The sequence below is a fragment of the Ascaphus truei genome, unplaced genomic scaffold, assembly GCF_040206685.1.
Source record: "Ascaphus truei isolate aAscTru1 unplaced genomic scaffold, aAscTru1.hap1 HAP1_SCAFFOLD_306, whole genome shotgun sequence".
In the NCBI taxonomy this organism is placed as follows: domain Eukaryota; kingdom Metazoa; phylum Chordata; class Amphibia; order Anura; family Ascaphidae; genus Ascaphus; species Ascaphus truei.
Genome location: NW_027456027.1, coordinates 394,672 through 416,562, shown reverse-complemented (window position 1 = coordinate 416,562; position 21,891 = coordinate 394,672). Strand labels below are relative to the sequence as shown.

Genomic DNA, 21,891 nt, shown 5'->3' with positions numbered 1-21,891 from the left:
TAATAAGGTCAGCGGTGCCTCCCTGTGATGGGATAAGAGGGCATCACACACAGGGGATTCCTATAAGATAATAGGGTTAGCGGTGCCTCCCTGTGATGGGATAAGAGGGTGTCTCACACACAGGATTCCTATAAGATAATAGGGTCAGCGGTGCCTCCCTGTGATGGGATAAGAGGGCGTCACACACAGGGGATTCCTATAAGATAATAGGGTCAGCGGTGCCTCCCTGTGATGGGATAAGGGGGCGTCTCACACACAGGATTCCTATAAGATAATAGGGTTAGCGGTGCCTCCCTGTGATGGGATAAGAGGGCGTCTCACACACAGGATTCCTATAAGGTAATAGGGACAGCGGTGCCTCCCTGTGATGGGATAAGAGGGCGTCACACACACGGGATTCCTATAAGGTAATAGGGTCAGCGGTGCCTCCCTGTGATGGGATAAGAGGGAGTCTCACACAGGGGATTCCTATAAGGTAATAGGGTCAGTGGCACCTTTTCTGAAGAGGTCATAAGGTCACTCAGGATTCTGTTGACCTCCTGGATTTGCACCAATAGGGACGAGCCTAGAAGAGGAGGGGGCGGGTCCTAAAAAGAGAGAGAGAGGAGAGTCAGTGGCAGTGCACAGGAGGGCAGGGAGTGTCCAAGATCACACAGAGAGACAGCAGCAGAGCACAGGAGGAGGGGGGAGTGACCGAGGTCACACAGAGAGACAGCAGCAGAGCACAGGAGGAGGGGGGGAGTGACCAAGGTCACACAGAGAGACAGCAGCAGAGCACAGGAGGGCAGGGAGTGACCAAGTTCACACAGAGAAAGAGGCAGAGCACAGGAGGAAGGGACTGACTGAGGTCCCATAGAGAGACAGTGGCAGAGCACAAGAGAGGGGGTGACGAGGTCACACAGAGAGACAGTGGCAGAACACAAGAGAGGGGGTGACGAGGTCACACAGAGAGACAGTGGCAGAGCACAAGAGAGGGGGTGACGAGGTCACACAGAGAGACAGTGGCAGAGCACAAGAGAGGGGGTGACGAGGTCACACAGAGAGACAGTGGCAGAACACAAGAGAGGGGGTGACGAGGTCACACAGAGAGACAGTGGCAGAACACAAAAGAGGGGTTGACGAGGTCACACAGAGAGACAGTGGCAGAGCACGGGGGGTGACGAGGTCACACAGAGAGACAGTGGCAGAGCACAAGAGAGGGGGTGACGAGGTCACACAGAGAGACAGTGGCAGAGCACAAGAGAGGGGGTGACGAGGTCACACAGAGAGACAGTGGCAGAGCACAAGAGAGGGGGTGACGAGGTCACACAGAGAGACAGTGGCAGAGCACGGGGGGGGGGGTGACGAGGTCACACAGAGAGACAGTGGCGGAGCACAGGGGGGTGACGAGGTCACACAGAGAGACAGTGGCAGAGCACGGGGGGGGGTGACGAGGTCACACAGAGAGACAGTGGCGGAGCACAGGGGGGTGACGAGGTCACACAGAGAGACAGTGGCAGAGCACAGGGGGGGGGGGTGACGAGGTCACACAGAGAGACAGTGGCGGAGCACAGGGGGGTGACGAGGTCACACAGAGAGACAGTGGCAGAGCACGAGGGGGGGGGTGACGAGGTCACACAGAGAGACAGTGGCGGAGCACAGGGCGGTGACGAGGTCACACAGAGAGACAGTGGCAGAGCACGAGGGGGGGGGTGACGAGGTCACACAGAGAGACAGTGGCGGAGCACAGGGGGGTGACGAGGTCACACACAGAGACAGTGGCAGAGCACAGGGGGGGTTACGAGGTAACACAGAGAGACAGTGGCAGAGCACGAGGGGGGGGGGTGACGAGGTCACACAGAGAGACAGTGGCAGAGCACGAGGGGGGGGGGTGACGAGGTCACACAGAGAGACAGGTTACCTCCGCACACTGCAGCTGCCTCTGCTGTTCCGTCTCGAGTAGCCTGTCCCTGTACCATTCCCGCGCTCTCTCTGTCAGCTGCAGCCCGTCAAGCAGAGCATCGCGCTCCTGCTCTAACTCCTTCATATGACGCAGCTGCAACAGAGAGTGAAGATGAGCTGAGGAGGCTGTAGGTGCAGTGACAGAGCTGTGTGTGTGTGTGGGGGGGGGGGGGTCAGTACAGGAATAGCAGAGAGGGCTGCAGGGCAGGATGGAGGTGCAGTGACAGAGCTGTGTGTGTGTGGGGGGGGTCAGTACAGGAATAGCAGAGAGGGCTGCAGGGCAGGATGGAGGTGTAGTGACAGAGCTGTGTGTGTGTGGGGGGGGGGTCAGTACAGGAATAGCAGAGAGGGCTGCAGGGCAGGATGGAGGTGCAGTGACAGAGCTGTGTGTGTGTGGTGGGGTCAGTACAGGAATAGCAGAGAGGGCTGCAGGGCAGGATGGAGGTGCAGTGACAGAGCTGTGTGTGTGTGGTGGGGGGTCAGTACAGGAATAGTAGAGAGGGCTGCAGGGCAGGATGGAGGTGCAGTGACAGAGCTTGTGTGTGTGGAGGGGGGGACAGTACAGGAATAGCAGAGAGGGCTGCAGGGCAGGATGGAGGTGTAGTGACAGAGCTGTGTGTGTGTGGTGGGGTCAGTACAGGAATAGCAGAGAGGGCTGCAGGCAGGATGGAGGTGCAGTGACAGAGCTGTGTGTGTGGGGGGGGGGTCAGTACAGGAATAGCAGAGAGGGCTGCAGGGCAGGATGGAGGTGCAGTGACAGAGCTGTGTGTGTGTGTGGGGGGGGTCAGCACAGGAATAGCAGAGAGGGCTGCAGGGCAGGATGGAGGTGCAGTGACAGAGCTGTGTGTGTGGGGGGTTAGTACAGGAATAGCAGAGAGAGCTGCAGGGCAGGATGGAGGTGTAGTGACAGAGCTGTGTGTGTGGGGGGGGGGGGGTCAGTACAGGAATAGCAGAGAGGGCTGCAGGGCAGGATGGAGGTGCAGTGACAGAGCTGTGTGTGTGGGGGGTTAGTACAGGAATAGCAGAGAGAGCTGCAGGGCAGGGTGGAGGTGCAGTGACAGAGCTGTGTGTGTGTGGGGGGGGTCAGTATAGGAATAGCAGAGAGGGCTGCAGGGCAGGATGGAGGTGCAGTGACAGAGCTGTGTGGGGGGGTTAGTACAGGAATAGCAGAGAGGGCTGCAGGGCAGGATGGAGGTGCAGTGACAGAGCTGTGTGTGGGGGGGTCAGTACAGGAATAGCAGAGAGGGCTGCAGGGCAGGATGGAGGTGCAGTGACAGAGCTGTGTGTGGGGGGGTCAGTACAGGAATAGGAGAGAGGGCTGCAGGCAGGATGGAGGTGTAGTGACAGAGCTGTGTGTGGGGGGGGGGTCAGTACAGGAATAGCAGAGAGGGCTGCAGGGCAGGATGGAGGTGCAGTGACAGAGCTGTGTGTGGGGGGGGGGGGTCAGTACAGGAATAGCAGAGAGGGCTGCAGGGCAGGATGGAGGTGCAGTGACAGAGCTGTGTGTGGGGGGGGGGGGTCAGTACAGGAATAGCAGAGAGGGCTGCAGGGAAGGATGGAGGTGCAGTGACAGAGCTGTGTGTGTGTGGTGGGGGGTCAGTACAGGAATAGCAGAGAGGGCTGCAGGGCTGGATGGAGGTGCAGTGACAGAGCTGTGTGTGTGTGGAGGGGGGGTCAGTACAGGAATAGAAGAGAGGGCTGCAGGGCAGGATGGAGGTGCAGTGACAGAGCTGTGTGTGTGTGGTGGGGTCAGTACAGGAATAGCAGAGAGGGCTGCAGGGCAGGATGGAGGTGCAGTGACAGAGCTGTGTGTGTGGGGGGGGTCAGTACAGGAATAGCAGAGAGGGCTGCAGGGCAGGATGGAGGTGCAGTGAAAGAGCTGTGTGTGTTTGGGGGGGGGGTCAGCACAGGAATAGCAGAGAGGGCTGCAGGGCAGGATGGAGGTGCAGTGACAGAGCTGTGTGTGTGGGGGGGTTAGTACAGGAATAGCAGAGAGAGCTGCAGGGCAGGATGGAGGTGCAGTGACAGAGCTGTGTGTGTGTGTGGGGGGGGTCAGTACAGGAATAGCAGAGAGGGCTGCAGGGCAGGGTGGAGGTGCAGTGACAGAGCTGTGTGTGTGTGGGGGGGGGGGTCAGTATAGGAATAGCAGAGAGGGCTGCAGGGCAGGATGGAGGTGCAGTGACAGAGCAGTGTGTGGGGGGGTTAGTACAGGAATAGCAGAGAGGGCTGCAGGGCAGGATGGAGGTGCAGTGACAGAGCTGTGTGTGTGTGGGGGGGGGGGGGTCAGCACAGGAATAGCAGAGAGGGCTGCAGGGCAGGATGGAGGTGCAGTGACAGAGCTGTGTGTGTGTGGGGGGGGGTCAGTACAGGAATAGTAGAGAGGGCTGCAGGGCAGGATGGAGGTGCAGTGACAGAGCTGTGTGTGTATGTGGGGGGGGGTTAGTACAGGAATAGCAGAGAGAGCTGCAGGGCAGGATGGAGGTGCAGTGACAGAGCTGTGTGTGTGTGTGGGGGGGGGTCAGTACAGGAATAGCAGAGAGGGCTGCAGGGCAGGGTGGAGGTGCAGTGACAGAGCTGTGTGTGTGTGGGGGGGGGGGTCAGTATAGGAATAGCAGAGAGGGCTGCAGGGCAGGATGGAGGTGCAGTGACAGAGCTGTGTGGGGGGGTTAGTACAGGAATAGCAGAGAGGGCTGCAGGGCAGGATGGAGGTGCAGTGACAGAGCTGTGTGTGGGGGGGGGGGCAGTACAGGAATAGCAGAGAGGGCTGCAGGGCAGGATGGAGGTGCAGTGACAGAGCTGTGTGTGGGGGGGTCAGTACAGGAATAGGAGAGAGGGCTGCAGGGCAGGATGGGGTGCAGTGTCAGAGCTGTGTGTGTGGGGGGGTCAGTACAAAAATAGCAGAGGGCTGCAGGGCAGGATGGAGGTGCAGTGACAGAGCTGTGTGTGTGGGGGGGTCAGTACAGGAATAGCAGAGAGGGCTGCAGGGCAGGATGGGGTGCAGTGTCAGAGCTGTGTGTGTGGGGGGGTCAGTACAAAAATAGCAGAGAGGGCTGCAGGGCAGGATGGAGGTGCAGTGACAGAGCTATGTGTGTGGGGGGGTCAGTACAAAAATAGCAGAGAGGGCTGCAGGGCAGGATGGAGGTGCAGTGACAGAGCTGTGTGTGTGGGGGGGGTCAGTACAGGAATAGCAGAGAGGGCAGTGTATACATGTATGTGCAATAAGTTAGTGCTGAGTCTGACAGATATAACAAGACTGGGGTATTTGTTCTATAGAGAGGATTAGATAGATATAGATAGATAGAAACAGACAGACACACACACACAGACATAGATACACACACAGACAGACAGACAAGACAGATAGACAGACAGACAGACAGACAGATGGATAGACAGATAGACAGATGGATAGACAGATGGATAGATAGACAGATAGACAGATAGATACGTAGACAGACAGACAGACAGATAGATACGTAGACAGACAGACAGATACGTAGACAGACAGTCAGACAGATAGACAGATGGATAGATAGACAGATAGATATGTAGACAGACAGACAGACAGATAGATACGTAGACAGACAGACAGATAGATACGTAGACAGACAGATAGACACGTAGACACATAGACAGACAGACAGATAGACAGATGGATAGATACAAACAGATAGATACGTAGACAGACAGACAGACAGACAGACAGACAGACAGATAGGTACATAGACAGACAGACAGACAGACAGATAGATACGTAGACAGACAGTCAGACAGATAGACAGATGGATAGATAGACAGATAGATATGTAGACAGACAGACAGATAGATACGTAGACAGACAGACAGATAGATACGTAGACAGACAGATAGACACGTAGACACGTAGACAGACAGACAGATAGACAGATGGATAGATACAAACAGATAGATACGTAGACAGACAGATAGACAGGCAGACAGACAGATACATGGATAGACGGATACATGGATAGATACGTAGACAGACAGATAGACAGACAGACAGATACATGGATAGATAGACAGATAGATACGTAGACAGACAGATAGACAGACTGATAGACAGATAGACAGACAGACAGACAGATACATGGATAGATGGATAACACCCCCCCCCCCCCCCTTTACTCATATACTAGCCCTAGCAGTTCCTCACCCACAGGTAGAAGGTCAGCGCCTCTCTGTGCAGGGGGAGGATAAGGACGCTGTATGCAGCGTGAACAGCCATAGGGGAAAGGCGTGAATACCTGCGTGTATACACCTGTGTGTGTGTGTGTGTGTGTGTGTGTGTGTGTCTCTGTGTGTGTGTGTGTGCCTGTGTGTCTGTGTGCCTGTGTGTCTGTGTACCTGTGTGTCTGTGTACCTGTGTGTCTGTGTGTCTGTGTACCTGTGTGTCTGTGTGCCTGTGTGTCTGTGTGCCTGTGTGTCTGTGTACCTGTGTGTCTGTGTGTCTGTGTACCTGTGTGTCTGTGTACCTGTGTGTCTGTGTCTGTGTACCCGTGTGTCTGTGTACCAGTGTGTCTGTGTACCTGTGTGTCTGTGTACCTGTATGTCTGTGTACCTGTGTGTCTGTGTACCTGTGTGTCTGTGTACCTGTGTGTCTGTGTACCTGTGTGTCTGTGTACCTGTGTGTCTGTGTACCTGTGTGTCTGTGTGCCTGTGTGTCTGTGTACCTGTGTGTCTGTGTACCTGTGTGTCTGTGTGTGTACCTGTGTGTCTGTGTACCTGTATGTCTGTGTACCTGTGTGTCTGTGTACCTGTGTGTCTGTGTACCTGTGTGTCTGTGTGCCTGTGTGTCTGTGTACCTGTGTGTCTGTGTACCTGTGTGTCTGTGTACCTGTGTGTCTGTGTGTCTGTGTGTGTACCTGTATGTTTCTCTCCCCTTCTATTCACTCTCACCTTTCTTCTCTCTCTGCACCCTCGGCCTCTTCCTCACTCCCCCTCTCTCTGCCTCTCTCTGCCCCCTCTTCCCCTCTTCCCCTCTCCCCCTCTCTGCCCCCTCTTCCTCTCTCCCCTTCTCTCTCTTCCCCCCTCTCTTCCACCCTCCCTCCTCTATCTGCCCCCTCTTCCCTCTCTCCTCCTCTCTGCTCTCTCTCTCTCTCTCTCTCTGCCCCCTCTTCCTCTCTACCCCTCTCCCCCCTCTCTCGCTCACTCCCTCCTTCTCACTCCCCCTCTCTGCCCCCCTCTCACTCCCCCTCTGTCTCCCCCCTCTCTCTGCCCCCTCTTCCTCTCTCCCCCCTATCCCCCCCTCTCTCTCTAACTCCCCCCCCTCTCACTCCCTCCTTCTCTGGCCCCCTCTCCCCCTCTGGCCCCCTCTGCCCCCCCTCACTCTCCTCTCTCCCCCCCTCTCTCACTCCCTCTTTCTCACTCCCCCTCACTCTGGCCCTCTGCCCCCCTCTGCCCCCCTCTCACTCTCCCTCACTCTGCCTCTCTCCCCCTCTGCCCCCCTCTCACTCTCCCTCACTCTGCCTCTCTCCCCCTCTCTGGCTGGGATAGCACAGTGAGTACAGACTTGTCTGGCTGCTTCTCCCAATCCCGTGTGAATAGAGAAGTATGCGCGTGTGCGCACAGAGCTGACACTCCCTCATCTCTCTATCTCACTCACTGTCCCTATCACTGTTTCTCTCCCCTCTCCCCCCCCCCTCCCTCTCCTCTCTGTCCTCTGTGCTTCCCTTCTGTCTCTCTGCTGGGATGGAGGCACAGAGAATAAGAGGGTTTTACAGAGGGAGGGGGAGAGACGGGGGGAGAGAGAGGAGGAGGTGGAGAGAGAGGGGAGGAGGGGGGAGAGAGAGGGGGGAGGATGGGGGAGAGAGAGGGGTGGAGGGAGAGGGAGGAGGGGGAGGAGAGAGAGAGAGGATTGGGGAGAGAGAGAGGGAGGAGGAGGGAGAGAGAGAGGGAGGAGGGGGGCGAGAGAGAGGGAGGAGGGGGGCGAGAGAGAGGGAGGAGGGGGGGTGAGAGAGGGAGGAGGGCGGGGAGAGAGGGAGGAGGGGAGAGAGAGAGAGAGAGAGAGAGAGAGGGGGGGGAGAGGGAGTGGGGAGAGGGAGGGGGGAGAGAGAGAGGGAGGGGGGGAGAGAGAGAGAGGGAGGGGGGGAGAGAAAGAGGGAGGGGGGAGAGAGAGGGAGGGGGGAGAGAGAGAGGGAGGAGGTGGGAGAGAGAAAAGGAGGAGGGGGAGGGAGGGGGGGAGAGAGAGGGAGGGGGGGAGAGAGAGAGGGAGGGGGAGAGAGAGAGGGAGGAGGGGGAGAGAGGGAGGAGAGAGGGGGAGAGAGAGAGGAGAGAGGGAGGGGGAGGGGGGGTGACAAGAGACAGGTGTGACGTTTTGGAAAGAGTTTACTGACATTAGCAATTCCCAGATCAAAGTATTTCCCTAACATAGTTACATAGTTACATTGTAGTTACATAGTTACATAGTAGTTACATAGTTACATAGTTACATAGTAGTTACATAGTTACATTGTAGTTACATAGTTACATAGTAGATGAGGTTGAAAAAAGACGTACGTCCATCAAGTTCCACCTATGCTAACTTTAGACATCAGATACTTTATCCTATATCTATACTTACTTATTGATCCAGAGGAAGCTAAACAGAGAACCCCAGAGTCATATCATCCAATGTTATCTCATAAGGGAAAATAAATTCCTTCCTGACTCCAAGAATTGGCAATCGGATTAATCCCTGGATCAACATCCTTCCCATGTATACTTATTTGGTATATCCCTGTATACCTTTCCTTTCTAAAAAGATGTCCAAACTTTTTGTTGAACAAATCTATTGTATCTGCCATCACAGTCTCCATGGGTAATGAATCCCACACTGTAACTGCCCTTACTGTAAAGAACCCTTTACTGTGTTGCTGGTGAAATCTCCTTTCCTCCAACCTTAAGGGATGGCCCAGAGTCCTTTGTACTGCCCGTGGGATGAACAGTTCTTTTGAAAGCTCCTTGTATTGTCCCCGAATATATTTGTATATAGTTATCATATCCCCTCTTAGACGCCTCTTTTCTAATGTAAATAAATCAAATTTAGCTAGCCTCTCCGCATAAGTTAGAATGTCCATCCCCTTTATTAATTTGGTGGTTCTCCTCTGCACTCTCTCTAGTTCCATAATGTCTTTTCTTAGGATTGGTGCCCAAAATTGTACTCCATATTCAAGGTGTGGTCTTACTAGTGCTTTGTAAAGGGGCATAATTATGTTTACTTCCCTTCCATCCATTGCCCGTTTAATGCAAGAGAAGATCAGTAAAAAATGAAAATGAGAGGTAATACTGGACATAAATGTGTATACCGGTATTATCTCTCTGGATATGTATGTGTATACCGGTATTACCTCTGTGGGTATGTATGTGTATACCGGTATTACCTCTCTGGACGTGTATGTGTATACCGGTATTACCTCTCTGGGCGTGTATGTGTATACCGGTATTACCTCTCTGGACGTGTATGTGTATACCGGTATTACCTCTCTGGGCGTGTATGTGTATACCGGTATTACCTCTCTGGGCGTGTATGTGTATTCCGGTATTACTCTCTGGGCGTGTATGTGTATACCGGTATTACCTCTCTGGGCGTGTATGTATACCGTATTACCTCTCTGGGCGTGTATGTGTATACCGGTATTACCTCCCTGGGTGTGTATGAGTATGCCGGTATTACCTCTCTGTACGTGTATGTGTATACCGGTATTACCTCTCTGGGTGTGTATGTGTATACCGGTATTAAACTCTCTGGGCCTGTATGTGTATACCGGTATTACCTCTCTGGGCGTGTACGTGCATACCGGTATTACCTCTCTGAGCGTGTACGTGTATACCGGTATTACCTTTCTGGGCGTGTATGTGTATACCGGTATTACCTCTCTGGGCGTGTATGTGTATACCGGTATTACCTCTCTGGGCGTGTATGTGTATACCGGTATTACCTCTCTGGGCGTGTATGTGTATACCGGTATTACCTCTCTGGGCGTGTATGTGTATACCGGTATTACCTCTCTGGCGTGTATGTGTATACCGGTATTACCTCTCTGGGCGTGTACGTGTATACCGGTATTACCTCTCTGGGCGTGTACGTGTATACCGGTATTACCTCTCTGGGCGTGTATTTGTATACCGGTATTACCTCTCTGAGCGTGTATGTGTATACCGGTATTACCTCTCTGGGTGTGTATGTGTATACCGGTATTACCTCTCTGGGTGTGTATGTGTATACCGGTATTACCTCTCTGGACGTGTATTTGTATACCGGTATTAACTCTCTGGACATGTATGTATCCGGTATTACCTCTCTGGTCGTGTATGTGTATAGCGGTATTACCTCTCTGGACGTGTATGTGTATACCGGTATTTCCTCTCTGGGCGTGTATGTGTGTATACCGGTATTACCTCTCTGGGCGTGTATGTGTATACCGGTGTTACCTCTCTGGGCGTGTATGTGTATACCGGTATTACCTGTCTGGGCGTGTATGTGTATACCGGTATTACATCTCTGGGCGTGTATGTGTATACCGGTATTACCTCTCTGGGCGTGTATGTGTATACCGGTATTACCTCTCTGGGTGTGTATGAGTATGCCGGTATTACCTCTCTGTACGTGTATGTGTATACCGGTATTACCTCTCTGGGTGTGTATGTGTATACCGGTATTAACTCTCTGGGCCTGTATGTGTATACCGGTATTACCTCTCTGGCGTGTACGTGCATACCGGTATTACCTCTCTGAGCGTGTACGTGTATACCGGTATTACCTTTCTGGGCGTGTATGTGTATACGGTATTACCTCTCTGGCGTGTATGTGTATACCAGTATTACCTCTCTGGGCGTGTATGTGTATACCGGTATTACCTCTCTGGGCGTGTATGTGTATACCGGTATTACCTCTCTGGGCGTGTATGTGTATACCGGTATTACCTCTCTGGGCGTGTATGTGTATACCGGTATTACCTCTCTGGGCGTGTACGTGTATACCGGTATTACCTCTCTGGGTGTGTATGTGTATACCGGTATTACCTCTCTGGGCGTGTATGTGTATACCGGTGTTACCTCTCTGGGCGTGTATGTGTATACCGGTATTACCTCTCTGGGTGTGTATGTGTATACCGGTATTACCTCTCTGTACATGTATGTGTATACCCGGTATTACCTCTCTGGACGTGTATGTGTATACCGGTATTACCTCTCTGGGTGTGTGTGTGTGTATACCAGTATTACCTCTCTGCGCGTGTATGTGTATACCGGTATTACCTCTCTGTACATGTATGTGTATACCGGTATTACCTCTCTGGACGTGTATGTGTATACCGGTATTACCTCTCTGCGCGTGTATGTGTATACCGGTATTACCTCTCTGGGCGTGTATGTGTATACCGGTATTACCTCTCTGGGCGTGTATGTGTATACCAGTATTACCTCTCTGGGAGTGTATGTGTATACCGGTATTACCTCTCTGGGCGTGTATGTATATAACGGTATTACCTCTCTGCGCGTGTATGTGTATACCGGTATTACCTCTCTGGGCGTGTATGTGTATACCGGTATTACCTCTCTGGGCGTGTATGTGTATACCGGTATTACCTCTAAGGGCGTGTATGTGTATACCGGTATTACCTCTCTGGGAGTGTATGTGTATACCGGTATTACCTCTCTGGGCGTGTATGTATATACCGGTATTACCTCTCTGGGCGTGTATGTGTATACCGGTATTACCTCTCTGCGCGTGTATGGTATACCGGTATTACCTCTCTGGGCGTGTATGTATATACCGGTATTACCTCTCTGCGCGTGTATGTGTATACCGGTATTACCTCTCTGGGCGTGTATGTGTATACCGGTATTACCTCTCTGGGCGTGTATGTGTATACCGGTATTACCTCTCTGGGCGTGTATGTGTATACCGGTATTACCTCTCTGGGCGTGTATGTGTATACCGGTATTACCTCTCTGGGCGTGTACGTGTATACCGATATTACCTCTCTGGGCGTGTATGTGTATACCGGTATTACCTCTCTGGGCGTGTATGTGTATACCGGTATTACCTCTCTGGGCGTGTATGTGTATACCGGTATTACCTCTCTGGACATAGGGACCTGACCGGCTTGGGGGGGATTTCCCTGAGCAGGGAGAGAGCAGGGCTGCTGCTAGGGGGTTGGGCAGCTTCCTCGTTCCTCAGGAGGAGGTGTCAGGAGCCTGGGGGTGGTGTCAAGGAGAGGAGGAAACAGCATGGAGTGGGGAGAGAGGAGTGTGTATGTGTGTGTTTGTGTATGTCTCAAGCGTGTGCGTGTGTCTCAAGCTTGTCGCACCTTTCACCATTGTGTCCAGTATTTTTGGAGAAGCCACCTGGCAACCCAACCCAGAATGCATTGCAAATCCAGACCCAGCATGCATTGCAAATCCAGAACCGGTGAGAGTTCAAGTCTACGGGGACCAGAATGCATTTCAAATCCAGAACCAGAGAGCGATAGGGACTACAGGGCCCAGAATGCATTGCAAATCCAGAACCAGAGAGCGATAGGGACTACAGGGCCCAGAATGCATTGCAAATCCAGAACCAGAGAGCGATAGGGACTACAGGGCCCAGAATGCATTGCAAATCCAGAACCAGAGAGCGATAGGGACTACGGGGCCCAGAATGCATTGCAAATCCAGAACCAGAGAGCGATCGGGAATACGGGGCCCAGAATGCATTGCAGTTGTAGTTACCGTGTGGTAATTGATGCCGCTGGTCAGTGTGTGACGCCGCGTGAGGTCAGCGTGGCGTGCGTGACGCGGGGTCGAGGTGACGTCACTGTTGATGCTGTGAGATCGTGTGACACCTTTTATACCTAGGAGAGAGATACATGCAGATAAGGGGGTGTTCTTATAACAGGGTTCCCCCCCATAGGAAGGGGCACATCAGGGCTGTGAGGAGATGTTCTTATAATGGGGGTGTTCTTATAACGGGATCCCCCCATAGGAAGGGGCACGTCAGGCTGTGAGATGTTCTTATAAGGGGGGTGTTCTTATAACAGGGATCCCCCCCATAGGAAGGGGCACGTCAGGGCTGTGAGGAGATGTTCTTATAAGGGGGGTGTTCTTATAACAGGGGATCCCCCCATAGGAAGGGGCACGTCAGGGCTGTGAGGAGATGTTCTTATAAGGGGGGTGTTCTTATAACAGGGATCCCCCCCATAGGAAGGGGCACGTCAGGGCTGTGAGGAGATGTTCTTATAAGGGGGGTGTTCTTATAAAAGGGGTTCTCCCGTAGGAAGGGGCACGTCAGGCTGTGAGGAGATGTTCTTATAAGGGGGTGTTCTTATAACAGGGGTTCCCCCATAGGAAGGGGCACGTCAGGGCTGTGAGGAGATGTTCTTATAAGGGGGTGTTCTTATAACAGGGTTCCCCCATAGGAAGGGGCACGTCAGGCTGTGAGGGGATGTTCTTTATATAAGAGGCTTGATATCTTGCTGTGTAATTAATGTTTCTCCATCTGCTCCCGTCTTATAAACACCACATCTGTTCCGCTGAAATGTAATTTTCATATCAGGGCTCAGGGGATATACAGAGCCTGGCACCGCTAGGGCTGGCACAGGGGGATATACAGAGCCTGGCACCGCTAGGGCTGGCACAGGGGGATATACAGAGCCTGGCACCGCTAGGGCTGGCACAGGGGGATATGCAGAGACTGGCACCTCTAGGGCTGGCACAGGGGGATATGCAGAGACTGGCACCTCTAGGGCTGGCACAGGGGGATATACAGAGCCTGGCACCTCTAGGGCTGGCACAGGGGGATATACAGAGCCTGGCACCGCTAGGGCTGACACAAGGGGATATACAGAGCCTGGCACCTCTAGGGCTGGCACAGGGGGATATATAGAGCCTGACACCTCTAGGGCTGGCACAGGGGGATATACAGAGCCTGACACCTCTAGGGCTGGCACAGGGGGATATGCAGAGACTGGCACCTCTAGGGCTGGCACAGGGGGATATACAGAGCCTGGCACCGCTAGGGCTGGCACAGGGGGATATACAGAGCCTGCACCGCTAGGGCTGGCACAGGGGGATATGCAGAGACTGGCACCTCTAGGGCTGGCACAGGGGGATATGCAGAGACTGGCACCTCTAGGGCTGGCACAGGGGATATACAGAGCCTGGCACCTCTAGGGCTGGCACAGGGGGATATACAGAGCCTGGCACCGCTAGGGCTGACACAAGGGGATATACAGAGCCTGGCACCTCTAGGGCTGGCACAGGGGGATATATAGAGCCTGACACCTCTAGGGCTGGCACAGGGGGATATACAGAGCCTGACACCTCTAGGGCTGGCACAGGGGGATATGCAGAGACTGGCACCTCTAGGGCTGGCACAGGGGGATATACAGAGCTTGCACCTCTAGGGCTGGCACAGAGGGATATACAGAGCCTGGCACCTCTAGGACTGGCACAGGGGGATATACAGAGCCTGGCACCTCTAGGGCTGGCACAGGGGGATATACAGAGCCTGGCACCTCTAGGGCTGGCACAGGGGGATATACAGAGCCTGGCACCTCTAGGGCTGGCACAGGGGGATATACAGAGCCTGGCACCTCTAGGGCTGGCACGGGGATATACAGAGCCTGGCACCTCTAGGGCTGGCACAGGGGGATATACAGAGCCTGGCACCTCTAGGGCTGGCACAGGGAGGTATACAGAGCCTGGCACCTCTAGGGCTGGCACAGGGGGGTATACAGAACCTGGCACCTCTAGGGCTGGCAGAGCCAGCTTTCCCCCTCCAGCTCTCTCTCCACCCTCCTATCTCTCTTCCCCTCCTATCTCTCCCCCTCCCATATCTCTCTCCCTCCATCTCTCTCCCCCAACATCTCGCTCCCCCCCCCATCTCTCTAACCTCCTATCTCTTCCCCCCATCTCTTTCCCTCATCTCTCTCCTCCCATTCCCATCTCTCTCTCCCCCTCCCCATCTCTTTCTCCCCCCATCTCTTTCCCCCCCCCATCTCTTTCTCCCCCATCTCTCTCTCCCCCTCCCATCTCTCACTTACCCCCTCCATCTCTCTCCACCCCTCCCATCTCTTTCTCCCCCCATCTCTTTCTAACCCCCTCCCATCTCACTCTCCCCCTCCCATATCTTCTCCCCCCATCTCATTTCCCCCATCTCTCTCTCCCCCTCCCATCTCTCTCTCCCCTTCCATCACTTTCTCCCCCCCCCCCATCTCTTCTCCCCACTCGCTCTCCCCCTCCCATCTCTCTCTCCCCCTCCCATTTCTCTCTTACCCCCTCCCATCTCTCTCTTACCCCCTCCCATCTCTCCCCCTCCCATCTCTTTCTCCCCCCCATCTCTTTCTCCCCCATCTCTCTCTTACCCCTCCCATCTCTTTCTCCCCCCATCTCTCTCTTTCTTCCCCCATCTCTTCTCCCCCATCTCTCTCTTACCCACTCCCATCTCTTTCTCCCCCCATCTCTCTCTTCTCCCCATCTCTCTCTTCTCCCCCATCTCTTTCTCCCCATCTCTTTCTCCCCCTCCCATCTCTCTCTTACCCCCTCCCATCTCTCTCCCCCTCCCATCTCTTTCTCCCCCATCTCTTTCTCCCCCCCATCTCTTTGTCCACCATCTCTCTCTCTCTTACCCCCTCCCATCTCTCTCTTATCCCCTCCCATCTCTCCCCCATCTCTTTCTCCCCCATCTCTTTCTCCCCCATCTCTCTCTCCCCCTCCCATCTCTCTCTTACCCCTCCCATCTCTCTCTCCCCCTCCCATCTCTTTCTCCCCCCATCTCTTTCTCCCCTCCCCCATCTCTCTCTTACCCCCTCCCATCTCTCTCCACCCCTTCCCATCTCTTTCTCCCCCATCTCTCTCTTTCTCCCCATCTCTCTCTTTCTCCCCCCATCACTCTCTTTCTCCCCCATCTCTCTTTCTCCCCCATCACTCTCTCTTACCCCTCCCATCTCTCCCTCCCCTCTCTATCCACCCCTTCCATCTCTCTACCCCCCTCCCATCTCTACCCCCCACCCAGCTCTCTCCCACACCCTTTATTCCCCTCTCTTTCCTCCCTCTTTCCCCCACTTCCCATCTCTCGACTGCCCCCTCTCCACTGTCTCCTACTTTCTCTCCCCCACTTCCCCTCTTTTTCTTTTTTTCTCCTCTCCCATTCTCTTTTCTCCCACCTCTATCCATCTCTTTTCTCCCCCCCTCTATCCATCTCTTTTCTCCCCCCTCTCTCCATCTCTTTTCTCCCCCTCTCTCCATCTCTTTTCTCCCCCCTCTCTCCATCTATTTCTCCCCCTGTCTCCATCTATTTCTCCCCTTCTCTCTATCTTTCTCCCTCCTCTCTCCATCTTTCTCCCCCCTCTCTCCATATCTTTCCCCCCTCTCCATCTTTCTCCCCCCTCTCTCCATCTCTTTTCTCCCATCTCTCTCCATCACTTTTCTCCCCCCTCTCTCCATCTATTTCTCCCCTTCTCTCTATCTTTCTCCCTCCTCTCTCCATCTTTCTCCCCCCTCTCTCCATATCTTTCCCCCCCTCTCCATCTTTCTCCCCCTCTCTCCATCTTTCTCCCCCTCTCTCCATCTCTTTTCTCACTCCTCTCTCCATCTTTCTCCCCCTCTCTCCATCTTTCTCCCCCTCTCTCCATTTTTCTCCCCCTCTCTCCATCTTTCTCCCACTCTCTCCATATCTTTCTCCCCCTCTCTCCATCTTTCTCCCCCTTTCCATCTCTTTCTCCCCGCTCTCCATCTCTTTTCTCCCCCCTCTCTCCATCTTTCTCCCCCTCTCTCCATCTTTCTCCACCCTCTCTCCACCTTTCTCCCCCCTCTCTCCATCTTTCTCCCCCCTCTCTCCATCTTTCTCCCCCCTCTCTCCATCTTTCTCCCCCTCTCTGCATCTCATTCTCTCCCCTTCCATCTTTCTCCCCCATCTCCATCTCTTTCTCCCCCACCCCACTCTCTCCTTTCCTCTCTTTTTTCTCTCTCCCTCCCCCCACTCTCTCCCCCGCACTCTCTCTCCATCCCTCTCTTCTCTCCCCCCCCCACTCTCTCTCCCTATCTTCTCCCTCCCCCTCACTCTCTCCATCTCTTTCTCCCCCTCCCACTCTCTCCCTCCCTCTCTTCTCCTCTCTCTTCTCCCCCCTCTCTCTCCCTCTCTTCTCCTCTCCCCCCACTCACTCTCCCTATCTTCTCCTCTCTCCCCCCCCCCCACTCTCTCTCCCTCTCTTCTCCTCCCCCCCTCTCTCTCCCTCCCACTCTTCTCCTCGCTCCCCCTCTCTCCCCCTCCCTCTCTTCTCCTCTCTCCCCCCACTCTCTCTCCCTATCTTCTCCTCCCTCCCCCCCTCTCTCTCCCTCCCACTCTTCTCCTCTCTCACTCCCTCTCTTCTCCTCTCTCCCTCTCTTCTCCTCTCTCCCTCTCTCTCTTCTCCTCTCTCCCCCCCTTCTCTCTCCCTCCCTCTCTTCTCCTCTCTCCCCCCACTCTCTCTCTCCCTATCTTCTCCTCCACCCCCCCCCTCAATCTCCCTCCCTCTCTTCTCTTCTCTCCCTCCCTCCCTCCCTCCTCTCCGTATACAGCTTAGTACAGACAGATGGTGCAGATTAAAGAGCGTTATGATACGAGAGTGTCAGACCAGAGACCCGCAGAGCATCGCTCCCTCGTTAACCCCTTCCCTGCCGGAGACCCGCAGAGCGTCGCTCCCTCGTTAACCCTTCCCTGCCAGAGACCCGCAGAGCGTCGCTCCCTCGTTAACCCCTTCCCTACCGGAGACCCGCAGAGCGTCGCTCCCTCGTTAACCCCTTCCCTGCCAGAGACCCGCAGAGCGTCGCTCCCTCGTTAACTCCTTCCCTGCCGGAGACCCGCAGAGCGTCGCTCCCTCGTTAACCCTTCCCTGTCGGAGACCCGCAGAGCGTCGCTCCCTCGTTAACCCTTTCCCTCCAGAGACCCGCAGAGCGTCGCTCCCTCGTTAACCCCTTCCCTGCCAGAGACCCGCAGAGCGTCGCTCCCTCATCAACCCCTTCCCTGCCGGAGACCCGCAGAGCATCGCTTCCTCATTAACCCCTTCCCTGCCGGAGACCCGCAGAGCGTCGCTCCCTCGTTAACCCCTTCCCTGCCGGAGACCCGCAGAGCGTCGCTCCCTCGTTAACTCCTTCCCTGCCGGAGACCCGCAGAGCGTCGCTCCCTCGTTAACTCCTTCCCTGCCGGAGACCCGCAGAGCGTCGCTCCCTCGTTAACCCCTTCCCTGTCGGAGACCCGCAGAGCGTCGCTCCCTCGTTAACTCCTTCCCTGCCGGAGACCCGCAGAGCGTCGCTCCCTCGTTAACCCCTTCCCTGTCGGAGACCCGCAGAGCGTCGCTCCCTCGTTAACCCCTTTCCCTCCAGAGACCCGCAGAGCGTCGCTCCCTCGTTAACCCCTTCCCTGCCAGAGACCCGCAGAGCGTCGCTCCCTCATTAACCCCTTCCCTGCCAGAGACCCGCAGAGTGTCGCTCCCTCATCAACCCCTTCCCTGCCGGAGACCAGCAGAGCGTCGCTCCCTCGTTAACCCCTTCCCCGCCAGAGACCCGCAGAGCGTCGCTCCCTCTGTAACCCCTTCCCCGCTAGAGATGCCCGCAGAGCGTCGCTCCCTCGTTAACCCCTTCCCCGCCAGAGACCCCCGCAGAGCGTCGCTCCCTCGTTGACCCCTTCCCCGCCAGAGACCCCCGGAGAGCGCCGCTCACTCATTAACCCCTTCCCTGCCAGAGACCTGCAGAGCGTCGCTCCCTCGTTAACCCCTTCCCTGCCAGAGACCCGCAGAGCGTTGCTCCCTCGTTAACCCCTTCACTGCCAGAGACCCCTGCTGGGCGTCGCTCCTCGTTAACCCCTTCCCCGCTGGAGACCCCCACAGGGCGTCACTCCCTCGTTAACCCCTTCCCCGCCAGAGACCCCCGCAGAGCGTCGCTCCCTCACACTCACCCTTCCTCCTGTGTGTCTCTTGCGGGTCTTCTGCTCTCAGCGCCTGCGTTAGCCCCCTCACTAGCCGGGGGAAGGTCAGGTAGCCCCCGCTGGAAGCCGTCGCATGTCTGAGCGCCTGCGGGACCCCGGAGAGGACGCTGGGCCCGTCGCCCTGCTCCCCGCACCCCCACAGACCCTCGATGTCCCGCACGTGCACCCGCCCCCCTCCCTCCTCCTCCAGGATCCGGTACAGGACCCGCAGACTGCGCAGGAAACCTCGGGAGGGGCCGGGGGCGAGGGGGCGGCCGGGGGCAAGGGGGGGGCCGGGGGCAATGGGGGGGCCGGGGGCAAGAGGGGGGCCAGGGGCGAGGGGGGGGCCGGGGGCAAGGGGGGGGCCGGGGGCAAGGGGGGGGGCGGGGGCAAGAGGGGGGCCAGGGGCGAGGGGGGGGCCGGGGGCAAGAGGGGGGCCGGGGGCGAGGGGGGGACCGGGGGCAAGGGGGGGGCCATGGGCGAGGGGGGGGCCGGGGGCAAGAGGGGGGCCGGGGGGGAGGAGGGAGCTCATAATAGCCCCTCTATATCTATCTATCTATCTAATCTACAGTATCTATCCTATCTATCTATCTATCTATCTCTGTGTATCTATCTGTCTATCTTATCTATCTATCTATCTAATCTATCTATCTACCTATCTCTGTGTATCTATCCTATCTATTTATCTATTCTATCTATTCATCTATCTAATCTATCTATTTATCTATCTAATCTATCTATCTATCTATCTATCTCTGTGTATCCATCTATCTCTGTGTATCTATCTATTTATCTATTTATCTATCCTATCTATGTATATATCTAATCTATCTATATCTATCTATTATCTATCTTATCTATCTATCTATCTATCTATCTATCTATCTATCTCTGTGTACCAATCTATCAATCTATCAATCTATCTTATCTATCTATCTGTCTATCTATCTATCTATTTATCTATCTATCGTATCTGTCTGTCTGTCTGTCTGTCTGTCTATCTATCGTATCTATCTATCTATCTATCTATCTATCTATCTATCTATCTATCTATCTATCTATCTATCTATCTATCTATCTATCTATCTATCTATCTATCTATCTATCTATCTATCTTAGCTATCTATCTATCTCTGTGTATCCATCTATCTCTGTGTATCTATCTATCTATTTATCTATACTATCTATTTATATATCTAATCTATCTATATCTATCTATCTATCTATCTATCTATCTATCTATCTCTGTGTATCTATCTATCTGTCTATCTTATCTATCTATCTCTGTGTATCTATCTATCTGTCTATCTTATCTATCTATCTCTGTGTATCCATCTATCTCTGTGTATCTATCTATCTATTTTTCTATTTATCTATCCTATCTATTTATATATCTAATCTATCTATATCTATCTTATCTATCTATCTCTGTGTATCTATCTATCTTAGCTATCTATCTATCTTTCTATCTATCTATCTATCTATCTATCTATCTATCTATCTATCTATCTATCTATCTATCTATCTATCTATCTATCTCTGTGTATCTATCTATCAATATATCTATCTATCTATCTATCAATCTATCTATCTGTCTGTCTGTCTAATACATGTGTGTATATATATTTCTTACCTGCGGTTGAATGTAAATATATGTGTGTATATTATATGTCTGTATTATTGTAATACCGATATCTGTATTACGCCTCCTTTCTCATCTCCCTCTCAATTCCTAACTTCTTTCCCCCGCTCTCTCTAACACACTCTATTCTCTCTCTCTCTCTCTCTCTCTCTCTCTCTATCTATCTCTCTCTCTCTCTCTCTCTCTCTCTCTCTCTCTCTCTCTCTCTCTCACACACACACTCTATTCTATCTGCTCTCTCTCTAACACACTCTATTCTCTCTGCTCTCTTTCTCTCTAACACACTATTCTCTCTGCTCTCTCTTTAACACACACTATTCTCTCTGCTCTCTCTCTAACACACTCTATTCTATCTTCTCTCTCTCTAACACACACTATTCTCTCTGCTCTCTCTCTAACACACTCTTCTATCTTCTCACTCTCTCTCTCTGCTCTCTCTGCTCTCTCTAACACACTATTCTCTCTGCTCTCTCTTTAACACACACTATTCTCTCTCCTCTCTCTCTCTAACACACTATTCTCTCTGCTCTCTCTCGCTAACACACTCTATTCTCTCTGCTCTCTCTCGCTAACACACTCTATTCTCTGCTCTCTCTCTCTGTAACACACTATTCTCTCTGCTCTCTCTCTCTCTAACACACTCTATTCTCTCTGCTCTCTCTCTCTAACACACTATTCTCTCTGCTCTCTCTCTAACACACACTATTCTCTCTGCTCTCTCTCTAACACACTCTATTCTCTCTGCTCTCTCTCGCTAACACACTCTATTCTCTGCTCTCTCTCTCTCTGTAACACACTATTCTCTCTGCTCTCTCTCTCTCTAACACACTATTCTCTCTGCTCTCTCTCTCTAACACACTATTCTCTCTGCTCTCTCTCTAACACACACTATTCTCTCTGCTCTCTCTCTAACACACTCTATTCTCTCTGCTCTCTCTCTAACACACTCTATTCTCTCTGCTCTCTCTCTCTCTCTCTCTAACACACTATTCTCTCTGCTCTCTCTCTAGCACACACTATTCTCTCTGCTCTCTCTCTCTAACACACTCTATTCTCTCTGCTCTCTATCTAACACACTCTATTCTCTCTGCTCTCTCTCTCTCTAACACACTATTCTCTCTGCTCTCTCTCTAACACACACTATTCTCTCTGCTCGTCTCTAGCACAACTCTATTCTCTCTACTCTCTCTCTAACACACTCTATTCTCTCTGCTCTCTCTCTAACACACTCTATTCTCTCTGCTCTCTCTAACACACTCTATTCTCTCTGCTCTCTCTCTCTAACACACTCTATTCTCTCTGCTCTCTTTCCAACACACTATTATCTCTGCTCTCTCTCTCTAACACATTATTCTCTCTGCTCTCTCTCTAACACACCTATCCTCCT

General features: G+C 53.4%; 1 protein-coding gene across 2 annotated transcripts; it reads right to left on the bottom strand.

The window, feature by feature from the left end:
* Nucleotides 1-209: 209 nt before the first annotated feature.
* SAPCD1 (suppressor APC domain containing 1) lies at nucleotides 210-21,653 on the bottom strand. Of its 2 annotated transcripts, XM_075583265.1 has the most exons (4): nucleotides 18,854-21,653; nucleotides 12,652-12,773; nucleotides 1,901-2,035; nucleotides 210-587 (listed from the first exon to the last, which is right to left on the bottom strand). In XM_075583265.1, exons 1-4 carry the CDS (start codon nucleotides 19,392-19,394, stop codon nucleotides 417-419), a joined length of 969 nt encoding a protein of 322 aa, XP_075439380.1. In that variant the 5' UTR covers nucleotides 19,395-21,653; the 3' UTR covers nucleotides 210-416. The 2 variants fall into 2 exon arrangements, with proteins under 2 accessions (XP_075439380.1, XP_075439381.1); XM_075583266.1 differs by lacking the exons at nucleotides 12,652-12,773; nucleotides 18,854-21,653 and adding an exon at nucleotides 6,116-6,852 and having other exon boundaries at nucleotides 228-587.
* Between the last annotated feature and the right edge of the window lie 238 nt (nucleotides 21,654-21,891).